The following is a 25,191-nucleotide window of genomic DNA, read 5'->3' on the forward strand; positions in this document are numbered from 1 at the left end:
GTCAGGAGATTACAAATGCACAAATAATTAATTCAAATCAATACAGTGAGGGGCTCAGGCTGAGAGACATTCAATTATGTTGTTCAAAGAGAAGATGCTGATCTTCAGCTGGTCCGCTCCATGCTGCAAATAATAGAGCATTTTTAATTTGTGCAGCAGGCTTCTTCCTCTTCTGCCGTGTAATCCAGTCCTTGGGGAACACCAGTAATATGTGGCACTGACTGCGCAAGGCTCCCTGCGAAGGCACTCAAGCCAGCCAGCCCTGGCATCCCTGCCTGTCTCTTCATGTCAGCCTCTCAACACTCAATAGGAAATACAGGAGAGGCAAATGGATGATGGATGCATCATGGATGGCTGGATGGCTGGATGGATGGAGGATGGATGGATGGATGGATGGATGGATGGATGGATGGATAGATGATGGATGGATGGATGGATGGATGGATGGATGGATGGATAGATGATTGATGGATGGATGGATGGATGGATGGATAGATGATGGATGGATGGATGATGGATGGATGGATGATGGATGGATGGATGGATGGATGGATAGATGATGGATGGATGGATGGATGGATGGATGATAGATGATGGATGGATGGATGGATGGATGGATGGATGGATGGATGGATGATAGATGATGGATGGATGGATGGATGGATGGATGGATGGATGGATGGATAGATGGATAGATAGATGATGGATGGATGGATGGATGGATGGATGGATGGATGATGGCTGGATAGTGGATGGATGGATGGATGGATGATGGCTGGATAGTGGATGGATGGATGGATGAATATGAGGCAGAGACAGAGATAGAAATTTTCAGAGATTATGAGACACATACACACCCAACCATAAGCACTTTATGACTTCCAGATTTTGCCTGAGTCAGCAGCACAAATAAATTCCAGGGGGATTACTCATATCCCAACCGGAACCACTTTGGAATTTCTTTAAGTAGCAAGCTCCTATGGCGTGTTTAAAATAGGGTTTGAATCCCAATTTTATTACACAGAGAAAGAGAAGCAGACACACACAAAGAACAGCTTGGAAGGCTGTGCCCCGAGGTGTGGGATGCTTACGTCTCTGTAACAGGTAGGACTGTGTGTGCATTAGGCCTGACTGTGAGGTTTGACTCTTCTGTGATGGACATCTATTACTTCTGTAAGAAGATGAAAGCAATAAAATTAAAGCATTTCATCAAAGAAAAAGGAGGTTTCCATTCATAAAGACAGAACTTCCCAAGTTTTCAGAACATTTACTCTATGAAAAGCTGCTCTCCAGGCAGCTGATGCTTTCAGACCTGCCTCCAGGGTGGCTGAGGGTGGAGGCACGGAGCAGATGACAGGCAGGGACCTTGTCCATCCGGGGTGGGTGATGTGCCACGCCCCACCACCCCAAAAGTTGGATCTGTTTGGTCCAAGCACTGAATGAGTGGCAACCAGGACTTGGGAGAGGGAGGCTATGGATGTGGGGTGTCATGGGGGCCATGGACCCCCAAGGTCTGCATAAACCTCATCCTTAGCTACTTTTATTCATTAAACAAACACACATTATTACTCTGTAAACAGCGCTCTATAGAGGAAAGAGATGACAATGGAAAGGGCCCCTCCCCATAAAGGAGCTGGTGCTCCAGCAGGAGGGGTGGACACGTCCACAGTTGGCTGAAACTCAGATTTGACCGTGACGAGCACAGTAATGGAGGGAAAGGGACCTGGAGGACGAGTAATTGTGACAGCATGCGGTGGAGGAACAGCAGAGGCTCATCAAATGTGGGTGGGAAAAAGTGGACGTGGCATTTGAGCTGGGCCTGGAGAGACCTCCCTCCCTCGCCCTGACGCTTGGAGAGTCCTATTAGACAAGACACAGGTGGATTGCCCCCACACGGGAGCTGCTGGTGTTTGGGCAAAACTCCATGCTTTTTCACGAGCAGCTGTCACCAGACGAGGCAGCCCCACTGCATCTTTTTCTGGGCTGCATCGATCTGTGGAAACAAGATCCAGTGGGTCTCAGGGTGTCTAAGCAAAAGGCAACCTGTGTGGGCATCTCAGAGCCCACTCGGCATGGCTACATCTCGTGGGCAGCACTGTGACACCCAGCGTCAGCCCCAGGGGGAGGCGCCTGGGAGACTGTGCCACGTGAATCAGAGGGCACCTGCCAGGTGGAGACAGCGGGGGGGCAGAGCCAGGCACACCACAAATCAAAAATAACAAGGAGAACTCCACTCTGATAAAACTGAGGAAACGTCAGAATCAGGCTTCTGCACACGGACTCACGGGGACACAGAAACGGCCACAGAAACGGTCGCGCGGAGGCTTTGCAAACGACAGGCAGACCCCAGTCCGAAGGAGGCATTTGTTGACAGCATAGGAAAGTAAAATCAGTCAGGTAGATGAGAAATTTGCCATCCCCCCACCCTAAATTTTATGAGGCAGGAACTAAGAAAACGATCTGTCAGGCAGGAAATATGTCAGCAATTGGTTTTTATTTATCAAAGAGATGTATGCCATTTGGCAAGCTACCATGTGCATTTTCCACGAAACAGAAATCAGTAAAGCGGAGAGAAAATTCAGAGGCTTTGTCCTTGCTTGTTACTATACCTGAAGTTCCCACTTTGTGCCATTGGTAAAGACTGAAATGGGAATTCTTCCAGAAGCCCATTTGCAATGCCCCTGGAGCTTATTATTCACACATTCCAAGGGGGTGGGCGGGGGACGCTACATCCGGGTTACTCAGGTACAGAGATGAAGATGTCACTTGTCACGTGTCGTGACTGGAGCAGACACTTTTTGTGCCACACAGGACGTTCCCTCTGCCCTGTCTGGCTTCACAGCTGTGGATGCTTCTGGACGCTGATGGCACCACCTCTCAGGGTACAGGCTGTGCCCTCCGCTTTCCCACCTTCCTCAGCCACGTGCTCAGTCAAGAGCAGGTGCAGCGGAAGCACGTGGGGGTTGGGTGGTGCCCAGAAGATCCCGTTGGTGGATGCCCCTGCCATGCTTGGTCCTCTGCGGATCTTTCTGGAAGGCACTCCACCGCTTCTCTGTACAGCCGAGCCCCCATCGCCCACAGCACGACCTAGACAGCTCAGCCTTCGCGGCTTCCCCCCCACACACTCTGGAACCATCTACAAATAAATAACCTCCACCAAGGCCCTTCCCACACTCTGGTTAGGACACAGAGCTTTACAGTTGGCTGCCCAGCGTGGATTTCTTCATAGCGGCATAAAATGGGTGTTTCGTTGGGGAATCACCACGTTACCGTGTGTGCTGATTTGTGGGAAGCAGCTGCACGCGGGGGGCCAAAGGGGCCCGATCTCCTGGCTCCCAGGGCTGCCTCAGGGACAAGCACAGATGGACCTGAGTCATTGCGCCCCCTGGAGGGAGAGAGAGACACAGCTCGGGCCACTCCCCGGTGGCTGTGGTTTGTGTTTGCTAGATGTCCTTGTTGCATGGCCCTGGCTGTGGCCTCAGCCTCCCACCCACCCACTCCCTTGGCGCCACCTGCCTTCTGTGAGCCCGACACCCTGCCGCCACCATCTCTCCAACAGAAGATAACCAGAGTCAGTTCCCACTGCTGCCACCAGGCCCCAGCTGCCGTGGTTAGCTGGGGTAGCAGAAGCCAATCAACCAGCCAAAGCCAACACAGGAAGTCGTCACAAGAGGGGAGCCTCACAGAACCCAAGGGTGACGGAAGCTGTGCTTCAGGACGGGGCCAGAATCGGGCCATGAAAGCCATCACTACCCACTGTCACACACACCCACTTCAGTCTTCGCACTCTCACCAACCGCCTCCCTTGGCTCAGGGGCCTGCAGCCAGTGGAAGAGGTGGCAGGACGCGTTATACATTCAGCCGCCTGAGGAGAACATGTGCGTTTCCCTCCTTCTCTGTGACACACACACACACACACACACACACACACACACACACACCCCTAATCCAAATTCCCAGAGAAGCGCTCTGATTGGCTTAGTTTGGACCACAGGACCAGTTGAATGTGACAAGAAGCTGGCGTCCCATTTCTCAGTATGACTCGAGCCCCACCTCTGTCATCCGGTGAGGAAATGGTGTGATCTGAGAAGACACTCGAGGAGACATCCATTTAATTGGTGCTTCTCGCAAACCACCGTGGGGTGCTGCTGAGACGCAGGTCCGGGGTGAGGCCTGGGAGCCTGCATTCCTCACGGCCCCCAGGGGGTGCCGATGTGAGGACAGTCATACCGGAGCTTCGGCCGCGGAGGACATGCTCCCCCCTCGTCCCCTCGCTAAGTGCCCAGCCGTCCCCACACCCAACAGCAAAGTTTAAAGGAAGACTTCTTGCTGGTTGAGATGCAAGGAGTGAGCTGTCAATGACATTTTGATGGGGCTTCTTTTACACAGGGACATTTCCCACAGCCTCAAAGCAAACCTTTACTTCCAGCCAAGTCATCACTTCCCCGAGGAATGATCAAATCAGATCAGACCCCAGCCTGAAGCAGGGCCACGATGGGCACCTCGCTGGTTAACTGAAAGCAGGCACTTTGTGTAGCCACATCACCTGGCCACGTCCAAGCGACCTGCTTCCTCTGTCCCCTTGGACCAGGTCCCCAGAGTGTCCTCAGCTGTCCACCGCCCCCCCATAAATTCCATCTCCCGACAGCCCCCGGCTCTCCTGCCCTCACCTTGATGGCTCCGCCCACAGAGCACACCTGTGCCTGCACATTCCCCGCAACCCCCAGACTCCACTGTACCTGTCCCATCTGGCCCCGTCCTCTGTGGCCACCAGTAGCACTCACTCCTGTTTCAACTGCTCTTCATGGCTGTGGCCAGGTCGCCCTTCACAGTCACACCTCATTAGTCAGTCAGGGGACAGCCCAGGTCTGGGGTCCCGCCCCCATGAGGTACAGGGTGGTGCCCACGTAGTGCTGCTGCAGTCTCGGTGGAGACCCTGCCAACCGATGCCTGCCTGTGAGGCTCCCGAGGCACTGGGTTCCAGGACAGCACTGCTGGCACAGGGCAGCCGCCTCACCTGCATCTCGGCATTTCCCACTGCCACCGTACCCCACCCTCCGCCCGGACTTTGCACACCTCTCTTCTAGAAAAGGCCAGCAAAGCAGCCTTCCCAGCACCGCCAGACCCGGCTCAGGACACAGCATCAGGCTGTAGTCTCGCAGTGTCACCTACGTGGAGGCCGGCGCCAGACCACGGCTTCTTCTGTGTCCCCACACTCCAGAGGAGCGCACATCCCCACCAGGACAGCAACTTCTGAGACGGGAACCCCGTACGCCCCCCAGTTCAGCAGCGTGGTCAGTACCAATTACACTGCAAGTGACAGAAAGCAACTCGTAGTGACAAGGGCAGTCATGGGTGGATCTGGGCTGCAAACACTGTTACCAGGCCCTTCTCCGTGCATTTCCCAGCCTGCTTTCCTTGGCGCTGATGTGGGATGTGGGCCGTGGGCAGGCCCCTCTCCTGTGGCTCCCAGCTTACACCCCACTCATCACCAGCTCGTGCAAAGAGCCCACCTCTTCCCTAAAGCTCCGCAAAGGTCCTGGGGTTGCCTCTCATTGGTCTGGCTTGGGTTAGTGGCACTCGGAGAACCAGCCACAGTGGCCAGAGAGATATGGCACTCCCGTGGGCTGGGCATGAGTCATAAGCCTGTCACTACCCCAAAGACTGAGGATGGGAGAAGAGTGCTCCCCAGAGGGAAGCTGAGGGACGACGCATAGGTTCTCATGATTATTAAATGCACTGCGACACTGAGCAGCTCCCGCCATGCCCAAGGGATAGCACGTCCTCTGATATTCCTGGCGAATGTGGCGGGGCCACACCCGTGCCACACCCACAGTGCTGAATGCCGCGGTTTGGGTGGCCCCAGATGCAGCGTCTGACGTGAAGATGTGAGCAAAAGGAGTTCGTTTGGGAGACCGTGAAATATCTGTCGGGGAGAGGGAAGGTGAGACGGGGGGGAGGCAGGCAACAGGCAGTGCTATCAGGCTCCTTGCCACCGGCATGGGACAGTGAGACTGATTCCACTGGGGAAGTCTCGGAGACTGCAGATCACATGTCACCACTGTCCCAGCAAGGGAAGAGGGAGCTGGGGTCTTGATACATCGACCGCTGTCTGTCCTTGAGAACTGCTCCTGGAGCTGCCGACCCCCTGGGACTCTGGGTCGGTGTGCCCAGTGACAAAAGAGCCCTCCGGCAAAGAGATGGGGATGCTGGCTACTGAAAGTGGGACTGCCATGCACCACAGCGGCAAGGGGCCAGGATCCTGGCAGCGTCTGCCGTCTCCGAAGACTAACAGGCGGAACTCTACTTCAGGAGGTCCTGAAGTCACACAGGACCTTGCAGTTCCTTCAGCTCCACTAGGAACACCCCTGCCGCCATCTGGAGCCCTGCACAACAGTCACAGAGGCTTCTGACAGGCAGGGCTGAGTAAAACCACTGAAGGTTTAAAGTTTGGAGAACGGTCTTCTTTTCCTCTTTTGATATTATTATCCTACGAATTTCAAAACATTTTATAAGTAACATGGTCTCTAAGCCTCTCTGAGAAGGGAAAACTGAATTTCAAGGTTTTCTTACAAAGTCAATTTCTTAAAAAAAAAAAAAAGTGAAAAAAGAAAAAGATCCAAACTGGTTGCATAACCTCCTGGAGACAAGGTAACTGACACATTGAGTTTTGCACTTTTAACCCAATTGTTCTGCCTTTTGACGAGATGCCGCCATAGCAGATATAAGATTTAGCCTCCTGAAGTGACCTCATCAGTTCCCGGAGCTCAGCCAGTACCCAGAGCTTGTCCCCAAATGTCTTTATCCCAAAGAGATAAAAACATGGGGTTAAAGAAGGCACGCAGAGAGCCGAGGCGGAGGAGTTGCTCGTTACACGTAAGAGTCAGCCCAACAGTCGGCCGAGACGCCGACTTGCGCGGGTGCCTGGTTATTTGAGGCCGTTTCACACCTGTCATCTCAGTGACCCTGTGGGATGGGAGGACATGGAGCACGAGTTCCATCCCCACAGACTAGGGCTGACGGGATCTCCACTCACGACTCTAAACCCGAATAAAGGGCTTTACACGAGCCACTGGGCCCAGATGTTTGGTTTCACATGAATTAGTGAAATTATTAGGTTGAACCATCTGAAGTTGCCATTTTTATTGGTCAAATAACAGCAAATTTGCCCTTTTAATAGATGAAAATGGTTGAATGTCACCAATTTCACTTGGTTCAACATAACACAAAGCAATTTGGGAAACTGATTTTCGTGAGCAAGACCTGGAAAAAAACCAGCATTTCCCATAGGAAAGGCCATTTTAACCAAAAGGTAGAAGGGCTCCATCCCGGGACGCAGGCCACTGTGATTTACGCAGCACGTGCTGTGTTGTCTGTAGTTCACGCTGGAACCAGGGGAGCGAGTCACGTGGGAGTGTCCAGGGCTGGCTTTCCCACACTTGACCCATCCTGGGGCCACAGTAACCCCATGCTCCGGGGAGGGGCTTGGCCCCTGGGTCCCTCCTCCAGCTCACAGCCTCAGCAGCAGCCTCCTGGTCCCAGGAGGGGGAACAGGGTGGGATGAGGGATGAGGCAGTTGTCTTCATGTCCCCAGACACACATGGCTACACGTCAGAGGGGCTGCACAAGTGGCTGCGGATGTGACCTGCCTGCGGAACCAGCCCACTGCATGGTAGAGACCAGCGACGTGGAAACCACGTGGGAGACACTCCTCAGAGGCGTCTCACAGCAGAAAGCTGCGGGCAGGCTGAACAGGCGTGACGACATAAAATCCCCGAGTGTTCAGAGACCGATTCCTTTTCATGTAAAAAAAAAACCAAGTAGAAAATATGTATGTTTATTCTTTGTCTGCATCTTGCTCAGTATTTAAATGAAGCCCTGTCTCCAGCGGCTGCACACATCATCCTCGCTGCGTTAGTTCTAATTGCATTATTGCTTAATTGCTGAGCAATAGAGTGTGTAATTTAGGAGGTGTGATGCCTGGGGGGCTGGGGATGATTGAACTGCTCATGCAGAATGGCCTGAGGACGGCAGCGCGAGTCCAGCCTCCCTCTCCAGCTGCCCTCTTGGGACACTCCAGCTCTGCACATCAGTCAGGGAGGCGGTGGAAACAGTCTGCAGATCACACCTCGTGCTTCCCTCAGAGCAGAACCTTGTGAAGACACGTGCTGTTCAGGAACAGCGTGTGTGCCTGTCCCGGGGCTGTGGAACACCAGGGACGTCCAGGGGAACGGGGTAAGCCCCAGCTCCTGGCTGCAGGAGAGCCACCCCAGTGAGGAGAAACAGATGTGTCCACAGAGCCAGCCAGCGATGGAGACAAGCTAAGGAGGTTTCTTCGTGAAGGAAAGCCTAGAGCCGTCTCTAACAGAAAAGGTCAGATAAATAAGGAGCTATGAGGCTGGCGAGGAGCTCGCCAGACCTTGCTTCTCTGGGTGCAATGACTTCTTGAACAAGTGGGCGCTGAAGAAGCCAGAGTCAGGAAGGAGAGCAGGACAGAGAAGGGAGAAGGCAAATGAGGGTGCCGTTCCAGGTGACAGTTCCAGGTGACAGTTCCAGGTGACAGTTCCAGGTGGTGTCCTGGAGTCAGCCACACCCTGCGGGAAGCTTCGGAGCATAAACTATACCTCGGAGTTTGACCTGCCTCGAGGTGAAGTTGCTGGGCTTTTCTTCTCCCACAGCAGTTGGTCCTGTCTGTGGGCGGCTCACTTGGGGGAGAACATAGTCTCTTCATGTCGGGGGGGCTGTGGGGCCTCAGAGCAGCCCCCAAAAGGCTGCAGGCGCGGTCTGTTAGCAGAAAGCACACGGGTGCTTGTGGAGAGGCGTGTGGGGGTGACGAACATGACCCAGGACGAGCAGGGTGGGCACAGCCCTCAGTCTGTATCGTGAGGTGACCCAACTCGGACAACGGCAGGTGGATGGAAGGAGATCTGGCCATAAAATGCCAGGCACAATTAGTCTCTTACCAGCTCCCTTTCCACTGTGCACGTCCTCCAACTTTGTTCTTCCTTTTCAAAATTATTTTACCTGTCTGAGGACTTGTGCACTTCTATATAAATTTTAAGATAAAAAAAAATCTTCTGGGGTTTTGATTGAGATTATGTTGAATCTATAGATCAAGTTAAAGAAAACTGACATCTTAACAATGCTGAGTCTTCTGAGCCATGAACGTGGTATATCTTATCCCGTTTTCTTAGGTCTCTTTAATTTCTCTCAGCAGTGTTTTGTAGCTTTCGGTCTGCACAATTTGCACATCTTTTGCCAAATTTATCTCTAGGTATTTCACATTTTTGATGCTAGTATAAGTTGCATTATTTAACATTTAACTGATTGTTGCAAGTATATACAAACACAATGTACTTGTACATGTTGATCTTTTTCTTACAACCTTTTAAACGCATTTATAAGTTCTGTAGCTTTTATGTAGATTCCTGACGCTACTGTTAGCAAATAAAGATGGTTTGCTATTCCTTTACCAATTGTAGGCTGTCTTTTATTTTTCTCATCTTGTCTTATTGCACTAACCAGCACCTCCAGCACAGACGTGACTAGAAGTGGTAACAGCAGACATCCCTGTCTTGTTACTGATCTTACGGCAAAAGCACTTCAGCTTTCTCCAGTACATACAATGTCAGCAGAATAAAAACTCTTCAGCAAGATGAGAAAAGTTCTTTCTATTCCTAATTTAGTGAGGATTTTTAATCATGATTGGATGTTGGGTTTTATCAAATTATTGTTCTGCGCCTATTGAGATAATTATATTAGTTTCCTTTTTAGCCTGTTAGAAATGAATTACATTAGTTTATTTTCCAATGTTATGCTGCCTTTGCGTACCTGGGATCAACTCCACTTGGTCATGTTTTGTTGGATCCAATCTAAAATTTTGGTAAGAATATTTGAATCCATGTTCATGAGAAATCTTAACTTGCAGTTTTCTTTTCTAATAGTGTCATTTTCTGGTTTTGATTAAAGGTAATGCTGGCCTCATAGAATGAATTCACAAGTGTTTCCTTATTTTCAGTTTTTTAGAAGAGTTTGGATAGATTTGGCTTTATTTCTTCTTTAAATGATTGGTAGAATTCCCCCACTAAATCCACCATAGCCTGGAGTTTTCTTTGTATAAAGGTTTTAAACTATCAATTTAATTTCTTTAGTAGATATAGAGCTATTTGGGTTATCTACTTTTTTTCCTGCGTAAGCTTTGGTAGTTCATGTCTTTCAGGAGCTGTAGCTTAGGGAGCCACCTCTCCTGCCTCAGCATGAGGCGGCCCCTCTCTGTGCCTTCCAGTTGGTTTCAGACATGGAGTCATTCGTGCCTTCTTTCACCAGCGCTCTCTGTGAGTCTTGTTCAAGCTCTGTGGACACGCGCGATTCTGACAGGCAGCGCTGTAACAGCAACGGGCAGCTCACCATTCCTGCTGTCCTCCCTGCGCATGACCTCTCTGCCACAATCACTTGCTGTCCCTTGCTAAGGAGGAGGGACAATTGCAATCAAGTGGGTCCTAACCCAGATGTCAGGAATAAATGTCACCAGATAGTTTCCAACGTCAAAAAATAAATAAGGCTTAATTGGTAGCAATTTGCTAAGTAACTTCAGCTCCCTTTGTCTCAATTCCTACCTCTACAAACACAGAAAAGGACACTTGTCACATGAAATTCATGAGCTCAGGCCACTACATCGCTGCCGGATGTTGCATTATTTACTCTGAAAGTATGATTTCTCTTTCCCTGGTAATAACAAGGTCACTGAGCAGAAAATCATTTCATAGTAAAAGAAAAAACAAGGGGACCTCAAAAAACAAGCAAAGCGGACAGGAGTGGAAATCCATTCCGCACCTTCCCAGAAGCAGCCTCGCCTGTAACAGGCCACATGTACCCACAAATCCTGGCTCCTCTCCTTCCACCTCGTTGACAGGCCATCAATTTCTGAATGTCATCCACAATCACACCTCTTCCCCCAGGCTCTCATAATTTCTCTCTCCTTTTAACCTCTATCTTATTAAACCACTTGACTCTGTTAACTGTTCTTTCTGGCAGGGAAGGTATTGATCAAAATCCAGTTACATTGTTTATAGAGAAATAACCCAGCTCGTGGATGGCCATGGTTTTCAGTACCAAGGCCTGAGAGTCTTTGAAGTGTCTGGTAAACCGGATTTTTGACAAGCTTGGAAGGCAATTACTCCAGACTCTGGAAGAAGCCGCCAGCCACTGATTCGGTCCTTGTGTTAGGCTGCCCCCTCGTGACAGACTCAGATATCCTGCCTCGACTGCGGACAGCTTTTATGTCTAACACTCCAAGACCTACCCGGAAAAAAAAAGTAAACCAATAAATAACAAATGCCAATGTAAGCTGACACAGTCCAAATGGCGAAATTAATATTAAAGCCAGCTCTTTTCGGGGAATCAAGGAACCTCATCACATAGGAAAATAGGTTTCATAGCAGACTCGACCCTTGTCAAAAATCCAAAGTGTGCCCTGTCATTGGCACCCCAGCCACCTCTGCCCTGACGTTCTTCCACCACTCGCCCAACCCACCCCCACCCTGTGTCAGATGGACGGCAGCCCCCCTCCTGGCTCCTATGGGGAAAGTGTGGGGGCGTCCTTTCCAAAAGCAAAGGTCAACAGGCCTCCAGGTGTGTGTTAGAGACGCATGCTCCTTCCATACTCCATGGGTCCTCGGAGTCCCCCATTGAGCCCAAAGACCTGAGAGAAGCACAGGAGCCACTCCAAGCTCACAAGGAGCGCAGCGGCCCACCCCAGGGCCTGGCCGCTCTGCAGACCAGCGCTGGGTAAACGGGCCAGTCCTCCTGTTACCACACTGACAGGCAAGGGGAACCTCACAAATGAGGATGAACGTGGGTCCTGAGAAGATGGAAAACGAATCGGAACCAAGCCGGCCGTGGAGCTGTTCCCCAGCTGGCAGCCTCCCCAGCCCAGCTCTTCAGGCGTCTGGAGCCCCTCTGAGGGCTCCCAGCCACAGGCAGTGGCCATCAGGACCCGAGCACACAGAACACCCTTCCCAGGCTTGCCCCCTGCAGCAGCGGGCAGTGCAGGGGCTACAAGAGGGCCGGACACAGGCCCCTGCTCCGTTCATTTAACAAGCAAGATACAGGGGCCCAGAGAGGCCTCGGGGCTCGAGGGAAATAGTGTTTTTATCACATGATAAAATAGTCAGGACATGATTAAAAAGGAAGGGTGGGAGTGGTCTGGGCGCATATTCTCAGTAGGTATGAAAATGGTAAGTCTGAACAACGAGGCATCTACCATCACAGGAAACAGTAGAAGTCGGTTCTCGCTCTAGAATTTCCACGTGTCTGCTGCAATTCCTCATCTTTTTACCCATTTTGTCCATCTTTTCTCTAAGTTATTTGATGTATTTATAATAGTATTTTAAAGGCCTTGTCTTCCAGTTAAAACGTGGGGCATCAATGGTCCTGTTCTAGTGACCATTTCTGGTCTGGATTATGGGTCACAGTTCCTGCTTCTTTGTGTGTCATACATACTGGTTTTTAAATTTTAACCTGGATGTTGCAGGTGACAGAACAGAAGAGACTGCGAAGCCTGAGAGGTGTCTCTATCTCCCAGCCGGGGACACCTTTTCCTGTCGGGCAGCGATGCCGAGGGCCTGACGTTTTCCCTGCATTATATTTTTCAATATGCTCAAGTCCCCATCTGGCTTCAAATATCTTGAAGGGGAGGTCTGTCCCCTGCCTCCGGAGGGGCTTTGGGAGTCAAACATCACAAAACCAGGTCTCTGCTTTCCAGCCCTGTCCTAATGGCAGTGTGGGGTGATTTTCTGTCAGCTCGGTTCTCCCTCCCACCATCCCATATTTGGGGCCATCATGGACTCAGACCTATGCAAACACACAGCAGCATGCACGCCTGCCCCATGCAGCCTGCACTGACTTCCCTGCAAAACCTTCCAGGGCCTCGGGAACTACCCCAAACATCAAGGGAAGAAGATCTCTTACGACCCCAAAAGGCCTCCATCTAGTTCATTCAGACACCCTGTCATGAAACTCAAACCACGTTCACCTCAGTGAGTTCAGCTCAGAGTAAAACTTCGTCAGGAAATTGGAAGCATCTATGACAGCTGAGTTTTAGATACCTGGGATCAAGACAGCCTTGAAGAGTGACTTTTGGGGGTTGAAAGACTGAGAAACCTGGATTTCAGAAACTGGTATTTGGTCACACATGCCAAGCGTCCTAGCCCCTGCTGTTCAAAATTCCAAATGGTTCTTAAACTAATTTAGAACACAGTGCTGTCACATGACCAGAAGGGATTGCTATGTTGTCCTCCTGTAAGCATCAGTCCTTTGATTCTTGTAGCCAGAGCACCCAGTGACCCAGCAGGACAGGACTGGCCTGGCAGGAATGTCCCATGTTAGCACCGGCACCTTACAGCCTGGTCCCTTCACTCGCTGTCAGAATGGGCAGTCTCCTGTGGCACTATTGAGCTTGAGGAATGACTGCTGGGGCCCCCGTGTGCAGTCCCCCACCACCACCACTCCCAGTTCCCCTTCTCAATACACCACATCTGGACAATCATACAGATCAAAGGCAAAGCAGGGCCAGGGAAGTTCATAATACTGAGCCTCAGGGACTGTTTCAGCTTTGTGAGAATGCAGACAATGATGGCTAGCATCTCTCAAACCATATTGTCTGTGCCAGCCCTGTTTTAACATGGGCGTCATATCACTGAGTGCTCCACACCACCCTAGGAAGCAGGTACTGTTGTCAATCCCATGGTACAAACAAGGCCTTCCTGTCTAAAACAGCAGAACAGGGCTCAGCCCTCTCAAACACACCAGCTTTAACCACTTCACAAAAACACAAAAGAAAGAAAAAATTCTGTATGTATATACATACGTACATATACAAGATGTGATCAAAACATACCGTGACTGCTGCTGCCGAGTACCATCCAATGGAAAGGCAGGGATCTTCAATACGGGAAGCGGTGCATCGAACCTTAGTAACGGTGTGTGACAAGTTTCAACTGGTTGGTGCAGTCAGTCGGGTGTGAGCTAGGGTTGAGAGAAGGTGTGTTTTACAGTGTGCAGTAAATCATGGATCACAAACAACACATTAACATGAAATGGACAGTTTCATCCTCCATCATGACAATGTTCCATGTCACACATCGCTTCAGATATGGCGATTTCTGTCCAATAAAAACACTACAGTGTGTCCTCATCCACCTTATTCACCAGATCTGGCACCGTGCGACTTCTGGCTCTTCCCCAAAGTCAAAAGGACCATGAAAGGTAAACGTTGTGAATCGATTCAGAACATGGAAGCAGCCACAACAGTGCAACTAAAGACACAAAAGAGGACTTCCAGAACTGCTTCAGAAAGTGGCAAGAATGATGGGATAAGTGCGTTCGAAAGGACGGGGAGTATTTGGAGGGGGTTAATAGCAATGTGTCTTTTACTGTAATAATTTTTTAAAACATTCACTGTAGTTTTTGATCACCCCTCGTATATACACACGTGTGTGCATGTGTATGCATATGTATGTGTATATACATATATGTTATCAAATTATATTTTATATTGTATATAAAATAACACACCGACTTTTTTAACTTGGAGGATTACAACTTTCGCGGAAAACAAAGCCTTCCGCGTTCTCATTACAGATTTGCTGGTACCTCTTCAGGATCATGACCGTTTCTTCCACTTAAAATCTACCAGGAGGGCCCTAACTTTCATAGCTACGCGCTCGTGTAATAGCTGAGGCTTAATCCTTGGGGGCTTGTGCGTGAGCCGTCAACCTCCCAGCCTGAGTGTCGTACAACAGCGACCAGAGGACACCTGTGCAACGACGGCCAAACGTTCACTGTGGAACCTAACGGAACACGGGTGTTCACTGTGAAATTCTTCTCCTTTCCTGCACATTTGAAGATTTTCATAATAAACTGTTGGGGGGGGGGGAGACTCATCTGCAACGGTACCATCAAAACTCGACTTCCGCTGGAAATGTCACAAAAGAATCACTCGTGGGAAAACATCTGCATCCATGTTTGAAAGGGTATCGTTCAGAGCCGTAAAAAGAGAAGCGATGAAGCACCACACGCCCTCACCGCGACCCTGCGGCGTCCAGCGTCCCCCGCAACGAAACGCACCGGCCACCCCCGCTCCGCCGCACAGACCGGCGCAGCGGCAGCCGTACCTGTCCCGGCGGCGGAGGCCACGCCCCGCGCCGGCGCCACTCTCGGCCGGCGCGCGTCGGTGACGTCACGGCCGGCGCCGCCCCGAGCTCCGCGAGCCTGCGACGCCAGCGCTGCGTCCGCGCGGCCGCCTGCCGCCCCGAGTGCCGCGCGAGCCCGGGCGCGAGGAAGCCGTCCGCCCCCGGCTCCGACGAGCGAGGCTGCCGTGGTCGACGGCGGCTGAAGGGGCCGGAGCGGTAACGGGGCGGCGCCGGAAGGCGTCGTCATCAGAGCGCACCGGAAGCGGCCCGAGGATGAAGAGTGAGTGGGCTTGAGGCCGCGACACGGGAGAGGGGTGGCTGGGACGTCAGGGTCGGGGCCGTGGTGCTGGCGGGTGGGGAGGGTCGCTGCGGAGGCCTCCTGGGACCGGACATCGGTGAAACGGGCCCGGAGGCCCGGAGAGCCTGACCCCGTCTCCGAGCAGGGGTTGATGGCGGAGCTGGAGGCCGGTTCTCTGGGCGCTGCTCGGTGGTGTAGAAGCCGGAGGGGGCCCGAGGCCTTGGCCGCCGCCTCCCTGGGTGACCGCGGTCCCCTTCCGCAAAGTACAGTCAGTGATGATGGCGCCTTGGCACCGCTGCTCTGCGAACGCGCCTTGCTTGGTGGAAGCTCCGGGAGCTCGCTGGGCGGCGACACCGCTGACGCAGAGCCTTGGGGGCGCAGCGGGGAGGGCGGTGCCGAGGGCCGTCGCGGGCGCCCGGGCGGCTCTAGGCGGCGGAAACAGCGGTGCGACGGCGCGTTGGGTCGGGACTCGGAGTTCCGCCTCCGCGGGGTCCTGCCGGTGTCAAGTTAATGTAACCGTGTTAAAGGATTGTTCAGAAAGTGTGATGAGATGAAATGTGTGTGGCAAGTAGTGAGGCTCAACCACCATTAGCTGTGCACTGTTACAGAAGCCTTCCAAGTCTAGCGCGGGGCACCTGTGACAGCTGACAAAGCCATGCCTGGGGCTCCAGGCCCTGTGAGCTGCTGTCCCCATCACAAGGCAGAACTAAACTCCAGGCATCAGACTTGTAGCCACGTGGTTGCTTTATCACGTGTTCTCAGGGAAGCGTAAGGGAGCTGGGATGAAATGTACAGAGTGTAGTGTGAACCAAATTTTCTATTCTTCTGTCCCTTAAACCAGGCCTTTGTCTCATTCTTATTCTGTTCACTCCCATAGTCTGTCCTCAGTGCCCTAGTTTTCTTCTTCAGACAAGTAAGAAACAGGAGTGTGGAAGGTTTTAGAAGTTGAAACCACATTGATGAATATGTAGCTTGATCTTGAAGAAAGACCTGTATTTTATCAGTTTAGGACACCAATTGTAGGATACATTCCAAATCATAGACAGTAAAATGTGAAAAATCTTTTGTAAACATCTTACACCTAACAAGATGTAATATTCCCAACCACCTGCATCCTGGAAAGCTCTGTCATGTAACTTTTAGATGAGTTACTTTATTAGACTAATTGAGCAACTTCCCAGGCTCCTAAACTGGTATTTTAAACCACTGAGACTCCAGACGTGGCCCACATGTGATGCTGACCCACAGTGACATGGAGAACTTGCTAGGAATGCAGGGTGTGGTAGTGGGGCCAAGAATCCCCATTTTCCTGAGAACCCAGGGATTCTTACACACCTTGCTGTTTGGGAAGCCCTTGGGATTTCCACGATGGATATGGCCAGCGAGTAGGACAAGAGGCATCCAAGCAAGTTTTGAAACTGCTCTTTGCACCATCCCACCTTCTCCTATCTCTGAAGAAGCATCATTATTTTCATAGTTAAAAGCGTCTTGGCTCTTACAGCCATACCCAACAGGAGTCATTCCGTGTTTGTGTTTTTCGCTCCCCCAGGTGTGATCTACCATGCCTTGTCTCAGAAAGAGGCAGAAGAGTTTGATGTTCAGGTAAGGTGCTTGGCAGGAAGTCCACCTCCGTGGCTTCTAAGCCTTTAGTGCTGCTTTAGGTGTCATTTTCCAGGTCTTACTCCTCACCTTGCCAGTAGCCGTGTTATGTTTCCTCGAGGTCTGTTATTCTGTTGGCCTGTTTCCGTATGCTGGCCTCCTTTCCCATCATGCCAAAGTCAAGCTTGGTTAACTGGGACTTCCTGACCTTGTGTCATCACCCGCTGTGTAGGGGACGCCAGGCTATGCCCACCTGAAACCTGCTCCTGTGAGCACTGTCATTTGACCTTGTCACTGTGTCCCCTTCACCCTTGAAGAAGGCAGGCAAGTCACATTTCGTAAGTGGAATTTATGGAGTATACCTGGATGCTGCAAACATGATTTGTCAGTTTGGCACACGCTCCACTGGTGACTCATGATGAGGGAGATACCTCGAAATCAAGATTTTGAAAGATTGATATACTTTATTTGGCTTCTCCATGAAGGAGGGGCCACAGTCAGATAATTGTTCCCTTACAGAGATAATGGTTATTACTTTTAGTTAGCATCAAAGGTACAAAGCTGTGGCCACCTGCCCCCCCCCCCCCCCGCGAGCTACTTTGGGGTTATATGCATCAAACCTTCATTCCCCACCCCCCATGGGGGAGGGCTGGATTACTACAGACACATGCGCCTCAGGGTGTTTGCAGCCTGCTTAGTGCAGCAGGGGCCCAGGAAATGGTCCAGCCAAAAGGCAGGACCTCGGTGGGCGGTGCTCCCTGGGCTGTGGCAGACCCAGGGCAGACGCTCCTGAGGGACAGATTGGGGGTCTCCAGCTAGAGAGGCGGCGATTCTTGGAGTTCCTTCAAGATTTATACACGATTATGACGGCTTGCCCAGAAGTCCTCTCTGAGAGCCACGGTCACATGACGCTGTGCTGTCTGTACAAGAGAGTGAGCACGGGGGTGGGGGCAGGGCCTGAGGGGTGCTGACAGTTCCTTTCCCCAAGTGATGTGGGAACAGGCTTGGAGAGTAGCCACGATTCAGCCACAGAACTGGAAACCCAAGTAAAGGGGATTGCGACATGGGCACAGTGACAAAACCCCTACCCCGGGGGCGGGGCCCACCCCAGAGAACATGCTATGCCGTTTTCCCAAGTGTAAGGATCATTTCCTTCAAGGCCATAGCTCGGTTCCACTCAGCTGGCCTCCATCTGGTCCTTACTGATGACATACTGTTGTCACACATTTCTCAGTCTTTCCTCCCAGCCAGAGATCAGGTCAGTGTTTTCTTCCAAATTACGGAGGTTTCCTTAATCCTCATCAGAATACCCTCAGAGGAACAGGGAGGAAGTTAGAGTTGATGTGGCTGTCCTGTGACGACCGCTGATGGGCGTTCGAATGGACAGCTGTAGGTGGGGGACACTCGGCAGATGAGAGGCTGTGGGTAGGCCATGAAGGCAGCGTGTCTGCCATGGAGAGCCGTGTGGGAGCGCATGGCCCGCCCTGAGCCCCAGGCCGCCTTGTCCCCACAGCCTCCGGGGGCCCAGCGGGCCGAGGCCTTCGTGAGGGCCTTCCTCACACGCAGCATGCCCCGCATGAGCCAGCAGGCCCTGGACGACCAGCTGCAGCGCAAGGCTGTGGTTCTGGAGTACTTCACTCGCCGGAGGCAAAAGGAGAAGAGGAAGAGGTCCAGAGGCCTGTCTGCCAGGCAGAGGAGGGGCCTGCGGCTCTTCGACATTAGACCTGAGCAGCAGAGGTAGGTCCCCCCTGTCCTGCCCTCTCGGCTGAGGCTCAATCCTGGCCTCCCATGGACTAGAGCAGCCGCCGCCCCCCCCCCCCCATAAGCTAAGGGAGCCGCTCCTGCGTCTGCCGCCAGGGGGCAGCCTTCCTTTACCAATTGGGACTCGGCTTGGCTGTGGCTGTTAACAGCGAGGCTGAGACTCTTCGGCTCCTGTTGCCGCCCGTAACTATTGAGACTACCGCAGTAGCGAGTGTGTTGCCCATGGCAACAGGCTGTTTGCCTTCCAGCTTTCTTAGGAAAAGAGGAACTGGTATTTCTTACATGTATCTCTTTATAGCTTTACATAGCACTAGACAGTCACCCACTGGGGTTTTATTGCCAAAGAACGTGCTGCCCACATGTTTCGGAAGCTTCTGAAAGGGACACATCAGCCTGCGTGGGAGGACGCGTTCCTCCCTTGGACTGCCACTCCACCCCCAGGCCATGGCTCTGCGTGTGCATGTCTTAGGACTGTTTGTAGACTTTTGCTTCAGGATCTGTAGGGAGGTAGCCTCCCACGTCCCACTAGACAAGTCAAGTCTGTCGCTTGGTCCGCGGCCCCTCTGCCAAGTCAGCTGGGCTTTGGCTGGAGGAGGGGCTGCTGCCTTGCTGGTGTGGTTCCCCCCCCCCCCCCAGGCCCACTTTGGGTTTGAACTTGAGGTTCTCATTGCTCTAACTCACAGTGCCGTGTAACTGGATTCCCCATAAGGCGTGAGGACAAGGGACAGTGACCCCAGAGGGAAGCCTTTGGGGTCCTCTCACCTGCTCCCTCCCTTTCGTCCCACCACTTGGTCACTCTCCTTCCAGACAGACCTGTTACCTTACACGGGGTCTTGCACAGCAACTAGCTATTGCTGTTTAATGAGGGCTTAACCTAGTTCAGCTTCCTGTAACAGAGAACCTCAGAACAGCAGTGGCTTAACCAAGATTGAAGTTGCTTATGTAATTTAGTCCAGGTGACCGGCAGGCTGTTCCACAGCCGTCAGACCAGGCGATGTGGGTGCGTCCTCGCTGCTCCACAATCTTTTGTGGTCTCAGGGGTCTGCTTGAGCGCCAGCTGTCACAGGTGCATCTAGCCAGCAGGAAGGATGAGGTGCAAAGGGAGGCATACATCCGTCTTCTTGTAGAAACATAGCCTCCAGATGGTTCTACCAGGGAGAAAACTGAGCTATGAGAGGTGAAAGCACTTGACTTGAGACGTAGGGGGTACACCCAGTCCCCAGTGACCCCACGTCGTCCTTGGCATCGAGCCAAGCTCTGTACTGTGGACATTTTAACCCCAAGCTCTGCTGCCTAACTTTTTACCCCTGTCTGACTTTGCCACAGATACAAGCTATTTCTTCCTCTGCATGAGCTCTGGAAGCAGTACATCCGGGACCTGTGCAATGGTCTCAAGCCAGACACGTGAGTGGCATTTCTGAAGCCTTGCCCTTTGGGGCAGAACCCAAGCCTTATGACTGCTGTCCACCCACGTCTGTAAAACTTTGTGTCATGGCCTTCAGTAAGGGCTTCCGTTTGCCTCACAGGCAGCCACAGATGATCCAGGCCAAGCTGTTAAAGGCAGATCTTCACGGCGCTATTATCTCAGGTAATTTGTCTAAGAGCGCGCAGTCATTGGATGGCCAAGCCATCACTCGGGCCACCAGCCCTGTGTCAGGGTGTTGGGCTTGCTCCTTGCCACGCCGATAGCCCAGCTCACCAGCAGTGGGTGGAGAGGACGAGCTTCTTAGCCAGGTCTGGCCACTCCTCTCTAGAAGGTCTCTGTGTGCCTTCTCCACATGGGGAGCCCTGCTGGTCCCCTACAGGGCACAGCAGCGGCTAGCACTCGCCCACAGCCCGAATGTTGCACAGAAAGCCCCTTTCATCCATCCAGTCCCCTGGTTTTAAATGTCGGCTGTGGGCTGCCAGCTCTCTGCTTGTCATCTCCAGCATAGAACTTTCCCCAGAACGCTCATGCATTCAGCTGTGCACTGAACTTAGCCACCGGGACGTCCGATGAGCACTGCAAACCTGACGCGTCCAAGCAGAGCTGTGGGCTCCTCTGGTCAGCCCCTCCCCTGGTGTCCCCATCACAGTCCAGATACACTATTTTCCTGGTCGTTTGGGCCAAAAGCTTAGGAGGGAGCCACATTTCTTTCCTAAGCCCCACCCCCAGTCCTCCAGCACGTCCCAGCGTGCAAATCTAAGCCCCACCATCTCCCCGGGATTACAGAAGCTGCCTGTCCTCCCAGCTGACACACTGCTCCTCCCGACTGTGCTCGAAAGGCCCCTCCCAGTTTCCTTGGCCCCAGGTCTACCCACACGGGCCTGCTGCCTGTCTCACACACCAGGCTTGGCCTGCCCCAGGGCCTTTGCATTTGGTCCTTCCCTCTGGCCAGAAAAGTTTGCGTGTTCACAGACTGACCCCTCGTTATTCAGGTCCTGCCCAGGTATCACTTCCCCTGACGGACTACCATCGCCCGAGGTGACTACCCACCATTACCCCGTCCTTATTCCTTATTTTCATCACACCACTTCTCGCTATCAGAAAATACATTGTCTGGTTTGGTACACGTTTCCCTGGCACCCCCTTAGAACATCAGCTGACTGAGAGCGGCACCCAGGATGGTCTTGTTCACTGCCATGCCCACACCTACCTAGGGCAATGCCAGGCACGCAGCAGGTGGCCAGGATGCACCGGGGCCAGGTCAGGGGAGGAGCCTGCTGCCTATGGTGGCAGCTCACCTCACTCGCTCCTGGGCAGCCTGTAACGGGATCCCACTCAGGCCAGAGTTTGGGGGGCCATGGGAAGACATGATGGATGGCTGTTCACTCAGATCTTGTGAGGAGACTTGGCCCCATCCAGGCAAGCTTGGCTGTGGGCCTCTGTGGTGCTGGACACACGTGTGACCTCTTGGCTCCAGAATCCTGCCCAAACCCGCATGGCTGTGGGCCCCCCAAAGGACGCCTGTGAGACCGTCCCAGGGACTCCATGGATGGGGAAGCCTGGCTTCTTAGGCAGCTGGGTCCCTGCCCTCTGGACACACCTCCTGCCCTCCAGCTCAGCCTGGCTGGCACTGCCCACCCCCCACCACAGAGAGCCAAGTCTGAGCCGCCTTTTTCCTTTGCAGTCACCAAATCCAAATGCCCCTCCTACGTGGGTGTCACAGGAATCCTTCTACAAGAAACAAAGCACGTTTTCAAAATCATCACCAAGGAAGACCGCCTGAAAGGTACGAGGCTGTGTCCGAGGGCGATGTGGGCTGTGGTCGCCCAGCCACGTCGCCAGCCCTTTCCTTGTTCCTGCGAGGGTTTGATTTGGCCTCAAGTCAGCATACGTTCCAGGTGCCTGCTGACCCCACATTGACGCCTGCAGAGATCGTACCTGTCCCCTAGCCCAGCGGCAGCCTTGGCCAGTGGAGCCCAGGGCAGGAGGGCTGCACGCAGGCCATGCCTCTCGGGACTGTAGCCAGACACGCGACAGGGAGGGAGAGGCTAAGGCAGTACCTGTCCCTGGAGCTCCGAGAGCGGCCCCTCCATGGTGACGCTTGGTCCCCGGAAGCAGCGCAGGCTCATCCCCTCAGCGTGCTGGAGCTTGTGGCTGTAGCGGACAAGCGTGAGCAGCTGCAGGCCAGACGCGGCAGCCATGGCTGCATTTTCTTATTCCCCGAGTCTTTGAGCTGCTTCCCCTCCAGCCCCCTTGGAGCCTCTCGTGTTAACCCTCAGGAAGTGCTTTACATGTTGCCCCACCGAGCAGAACACCATGAGGCCACCTGAAAGGGGCGGGAAGACCTGTTTCTGGCAGTTTTTCTGGAGTCTGGTTCATAGCCTTTGACCCGGAAAGTCTGATGTCGGGTTATATTGAAAATGGGAATAAGTTGGCCTTACGGCAGAATAACCCGCTGTAAGCCTGGTGCTGTAGCTCACTCCCCGCCCCCCGCCCCCCCATTCTCTATTAGCCTATTTCTGTACACACATCTAGGAATAATAATTCTGCATGAAAGGGAACTTCCTGCCACGCGTTTTTCTCATCCTTTTTCTCCTGCTTTTCTTAGTTATCCCCAAGCTAAACTGTGTGTTCACCGTGGAAACCGACGGTTTTATTTCCTACATTTACGGGAGCAAATTCCAGCTTCGGTCAAGTGAGAGGTCTGCAAAGAAGTTCAAAGCGAAGGGGACCACTGACCTGTGAGCTCCTGCTGCCTCGGCAGTCACTTAGGAGAGCAGGTGTGGAGACAGCCCACACAGACCCCTCTCGGGGAAGAGAGGGCCCAGGCCGTTTAACCACCTGCAGCCGGTGAAAGCCAGAGTTAAAACATGTAATCACCTGGGAAGAAACACTCCGTGCTGAGCGGAGAAGTCAGGGAGCGGTGGCGACGGGGAAGTGGATCGTTATGGGGGGGTTCTGAGTTTTTATCACTCCCATGGAGAGGAGAGACTGGCAGAAAACACCAGATCAACACTGTTTGACTTGAATGCGGGGGCTTGGGTTGTTGCTTCTGTTTTCTGAGTGTTCTGTGGTGAGTCAGTTGTTTATGGGATAATAAAACACGTGTGCAGACTTGGGCTCCACACAGATGCCTTCCTGCAGGACAGCCAGGTGGAGGGAGGGGGCCTGAGGTTGCACAGCTCAGTCTCCCCCTTGGCTCTGTAGATGCCACCATCAGGTGTCGCGTGTCACAAGTTCAGTGGCACCGTGCATCTCTGACACGTTCCTCTAAGTCGCACTTGCTCCCAAGCTGGGACCTATAAGCTTTAGTGGGGACAGAGCCAGGCGTGCAGTTTCCAGGCTCTTGGCCTCACGTGGAAAGGTGCTGGCTCAGGTAGTAAATGGCCGTCAACTGTGATCGGATGGCCATCAGCTGTAACCAGTGAGCCATTGGCCACTAATATAACTGCCGTGGCTATGCTAGCAGAAAAATGGGGGCTAGCAAGAAGATGGTGGCTGAGCTAGCAAGCGCAGAGTGGGGTTGGTTGGTTGACAGAGAAGCGGACGGGAGGTTGCAGATCGTGTGGCTCCTGCTTCCTGTGTCTCCAACCCAGCCTCCAGCGAGACTATAGTGGTATGACTCCCCTATCTATGGCTCCATGGGTGTTCCTTTTTGGCCTCACCATGTCCTGCGTTCTTAATGTGGGGATCGGGACCAGAGACCCCGCATGACACCCTGCATGACAGCTTTGCTTTACTGTCAGAGGAGGGATGGAGGTTTCTCTGTGACAGGGCTCAGTTGCGCCAGGAGCTAGAAGTGTGTTGGGCACGCCGGGGGCAAAGGGACACGCCGGGCAGCTGTGCTTGGCAGTGGTTGTTGGCAGGGCAGGGCGCATAAGCCTGCAGCAGCTTTCCCATTCCTGGGTCGGGCTGCAGCGCTTGCCGAGGCCTAACCCACGAATAAGGCCAAGGTCCCTGACAGTGCACTTGGTTGATTTCTTGGTTCATTTACAGCCGGAAGGCCTGGCTCGTCATCTGCCCCAGCTAGGTGGGGCAGAGTGTCTACGGCCCGGTCAGACAGGCCGGGCAGGAGGATGGGGCGGGGACCAGCCTCCCGGTGTCTGCTGTCAGGGCTTTGTGGCTCGGAACGACCTGTGGCCCTTTTCCTCTGAGAAGTGAGTGTCTGCTCACCACTGAGGTGAGGGCAGACGCATTCCTGGCAACAAAAGGGTAGCAAGTGTCATGTGCTTTTTCTTTCACAGCAAGAGGCAGCGATGCCAAGCCTTGCTTTCCTGGTCTCCCCACTCAGACTCCACCCACAGGGGAAACGGGGAGAGTCAACACTGATTTAGAGCAGGAGAATGGCCACTGCACTGCCCAGAGGTACACAGCCAGGGTCACTGACCAGCCGCAGCCACTGTGCCAGCTGCCCTTGCTCACCAGGCCGGTTCTGAGCAGTTTGGGTGCACTCCCCAGTCTCGTCAGCACTGCCTGTGGTGTGGAGCTCATGTGCCCGCACCGCCCTGGGCTGTGGCAGCCTCGTGCCACGAGGAGACTCCTCAGAACACTCGCTTGCCCAGGGGGAGCTGGGGTGTGAACCCCACAGCCTGGCTCCAGCGCTGTGCTGTTGACGAGGAGAAAACACTTGTAGAGCGATGTGCTCCCTTGGTGACCTGGGCCCCTGAGGAAGCCTGTCCGTCCTCCGTGTCCAGCAGCCTACTCCTCGGCCAGAAGTGCCACGTGGATGGAGCACGCTGCTGGGCAGTCCTCAGTGACACTGCGCTCGCCCACTCTGCGGTGGAAAGGCAGCCAGTGCTGCGCAAATGCACAGGTGCTTTCCAGAAAATTTGTTGGTACCACTTGCCACGTTAAATCTGTTTCTCATTCGGCGCAGACTCAAGTTTCCGTGGGTAGCTGTTTGGGTTGCAGACTTC

General features: G+C 53.1%; 2 protein-coding genes across 25 annotated transcripts in view; one reads left to right on the plus strand and one right to left on the minus strand.

The window, feature by feature from the left end:
• The window catches only part of LOC141567533 (uncharacterized), a 32,870-nt gene extending 17,432 nt beyond the window's left edge, over positions 1-15,438 (minus strand). For 9 of the 24 annotated variants that reach the window (XR_012490246.2, XR_012490245.2, XR_012490243.2 and 6 more), the window contains exons 1-2: positions 14,575-15,167; positions 13,898-14,025 (exon numbers count right to left, since the gene is read on the minus strand). Coding sequence is in view for 9 of the 24 variants with exons in the window: in XM_088800372.1 (XP_088656498.1) it covers positions 14,011-14,025; positions 15,085-15,438 (369 nt within the window). In the remaining 15 variants the exon portion in view is untranslated. The other 15 variants (XM_088800372.1, XM_088800373.1, XM_088800377.1 and 12 more) reach the window with 10 other exon arrangements.
• On the plus strand, positions 15,240-23,389 carry POP4 (POP4 ribonuclease P/MRP subunit). The gene is made up of 7 exons (XM_019740551.3): positions 15,240-15,471; positions 17,039-17,091; positions 18,602-18,825; positions 20,176-20,253; positions 20,376-20,437; positions 21,960-22,061; positions 22,884-23,389. Exons 1-7 carry the CDS (start codon positions 15,465-15,467, stop codon positions 23,018-23,020), a joined length of 663 nt encoding a protein of 220 aa, XP_019596110.3. The 5' UTR covers positions 15,240-15,464; the 3' UTR covers positions 23,021-23,389.
• The last annotated feature ends 1,802 nt before the right edge of the window (positions 23,390-25,191 follow it).

Source organism: Rhinolophus sinicus, chromosome 8 (assembly GCF_057876585.1).
Source record: "Rhinolophus sinicus isolate RSI-liver-muscle chromosome 8, RSI-T2T, whole genome shotgun sequence".
NCBI lineage: Eukaryota > Metazoa > Chordata > Mammalia > Chiroptera > Rhinolophidae > Rhinolophus > Rhinolophus sinicus.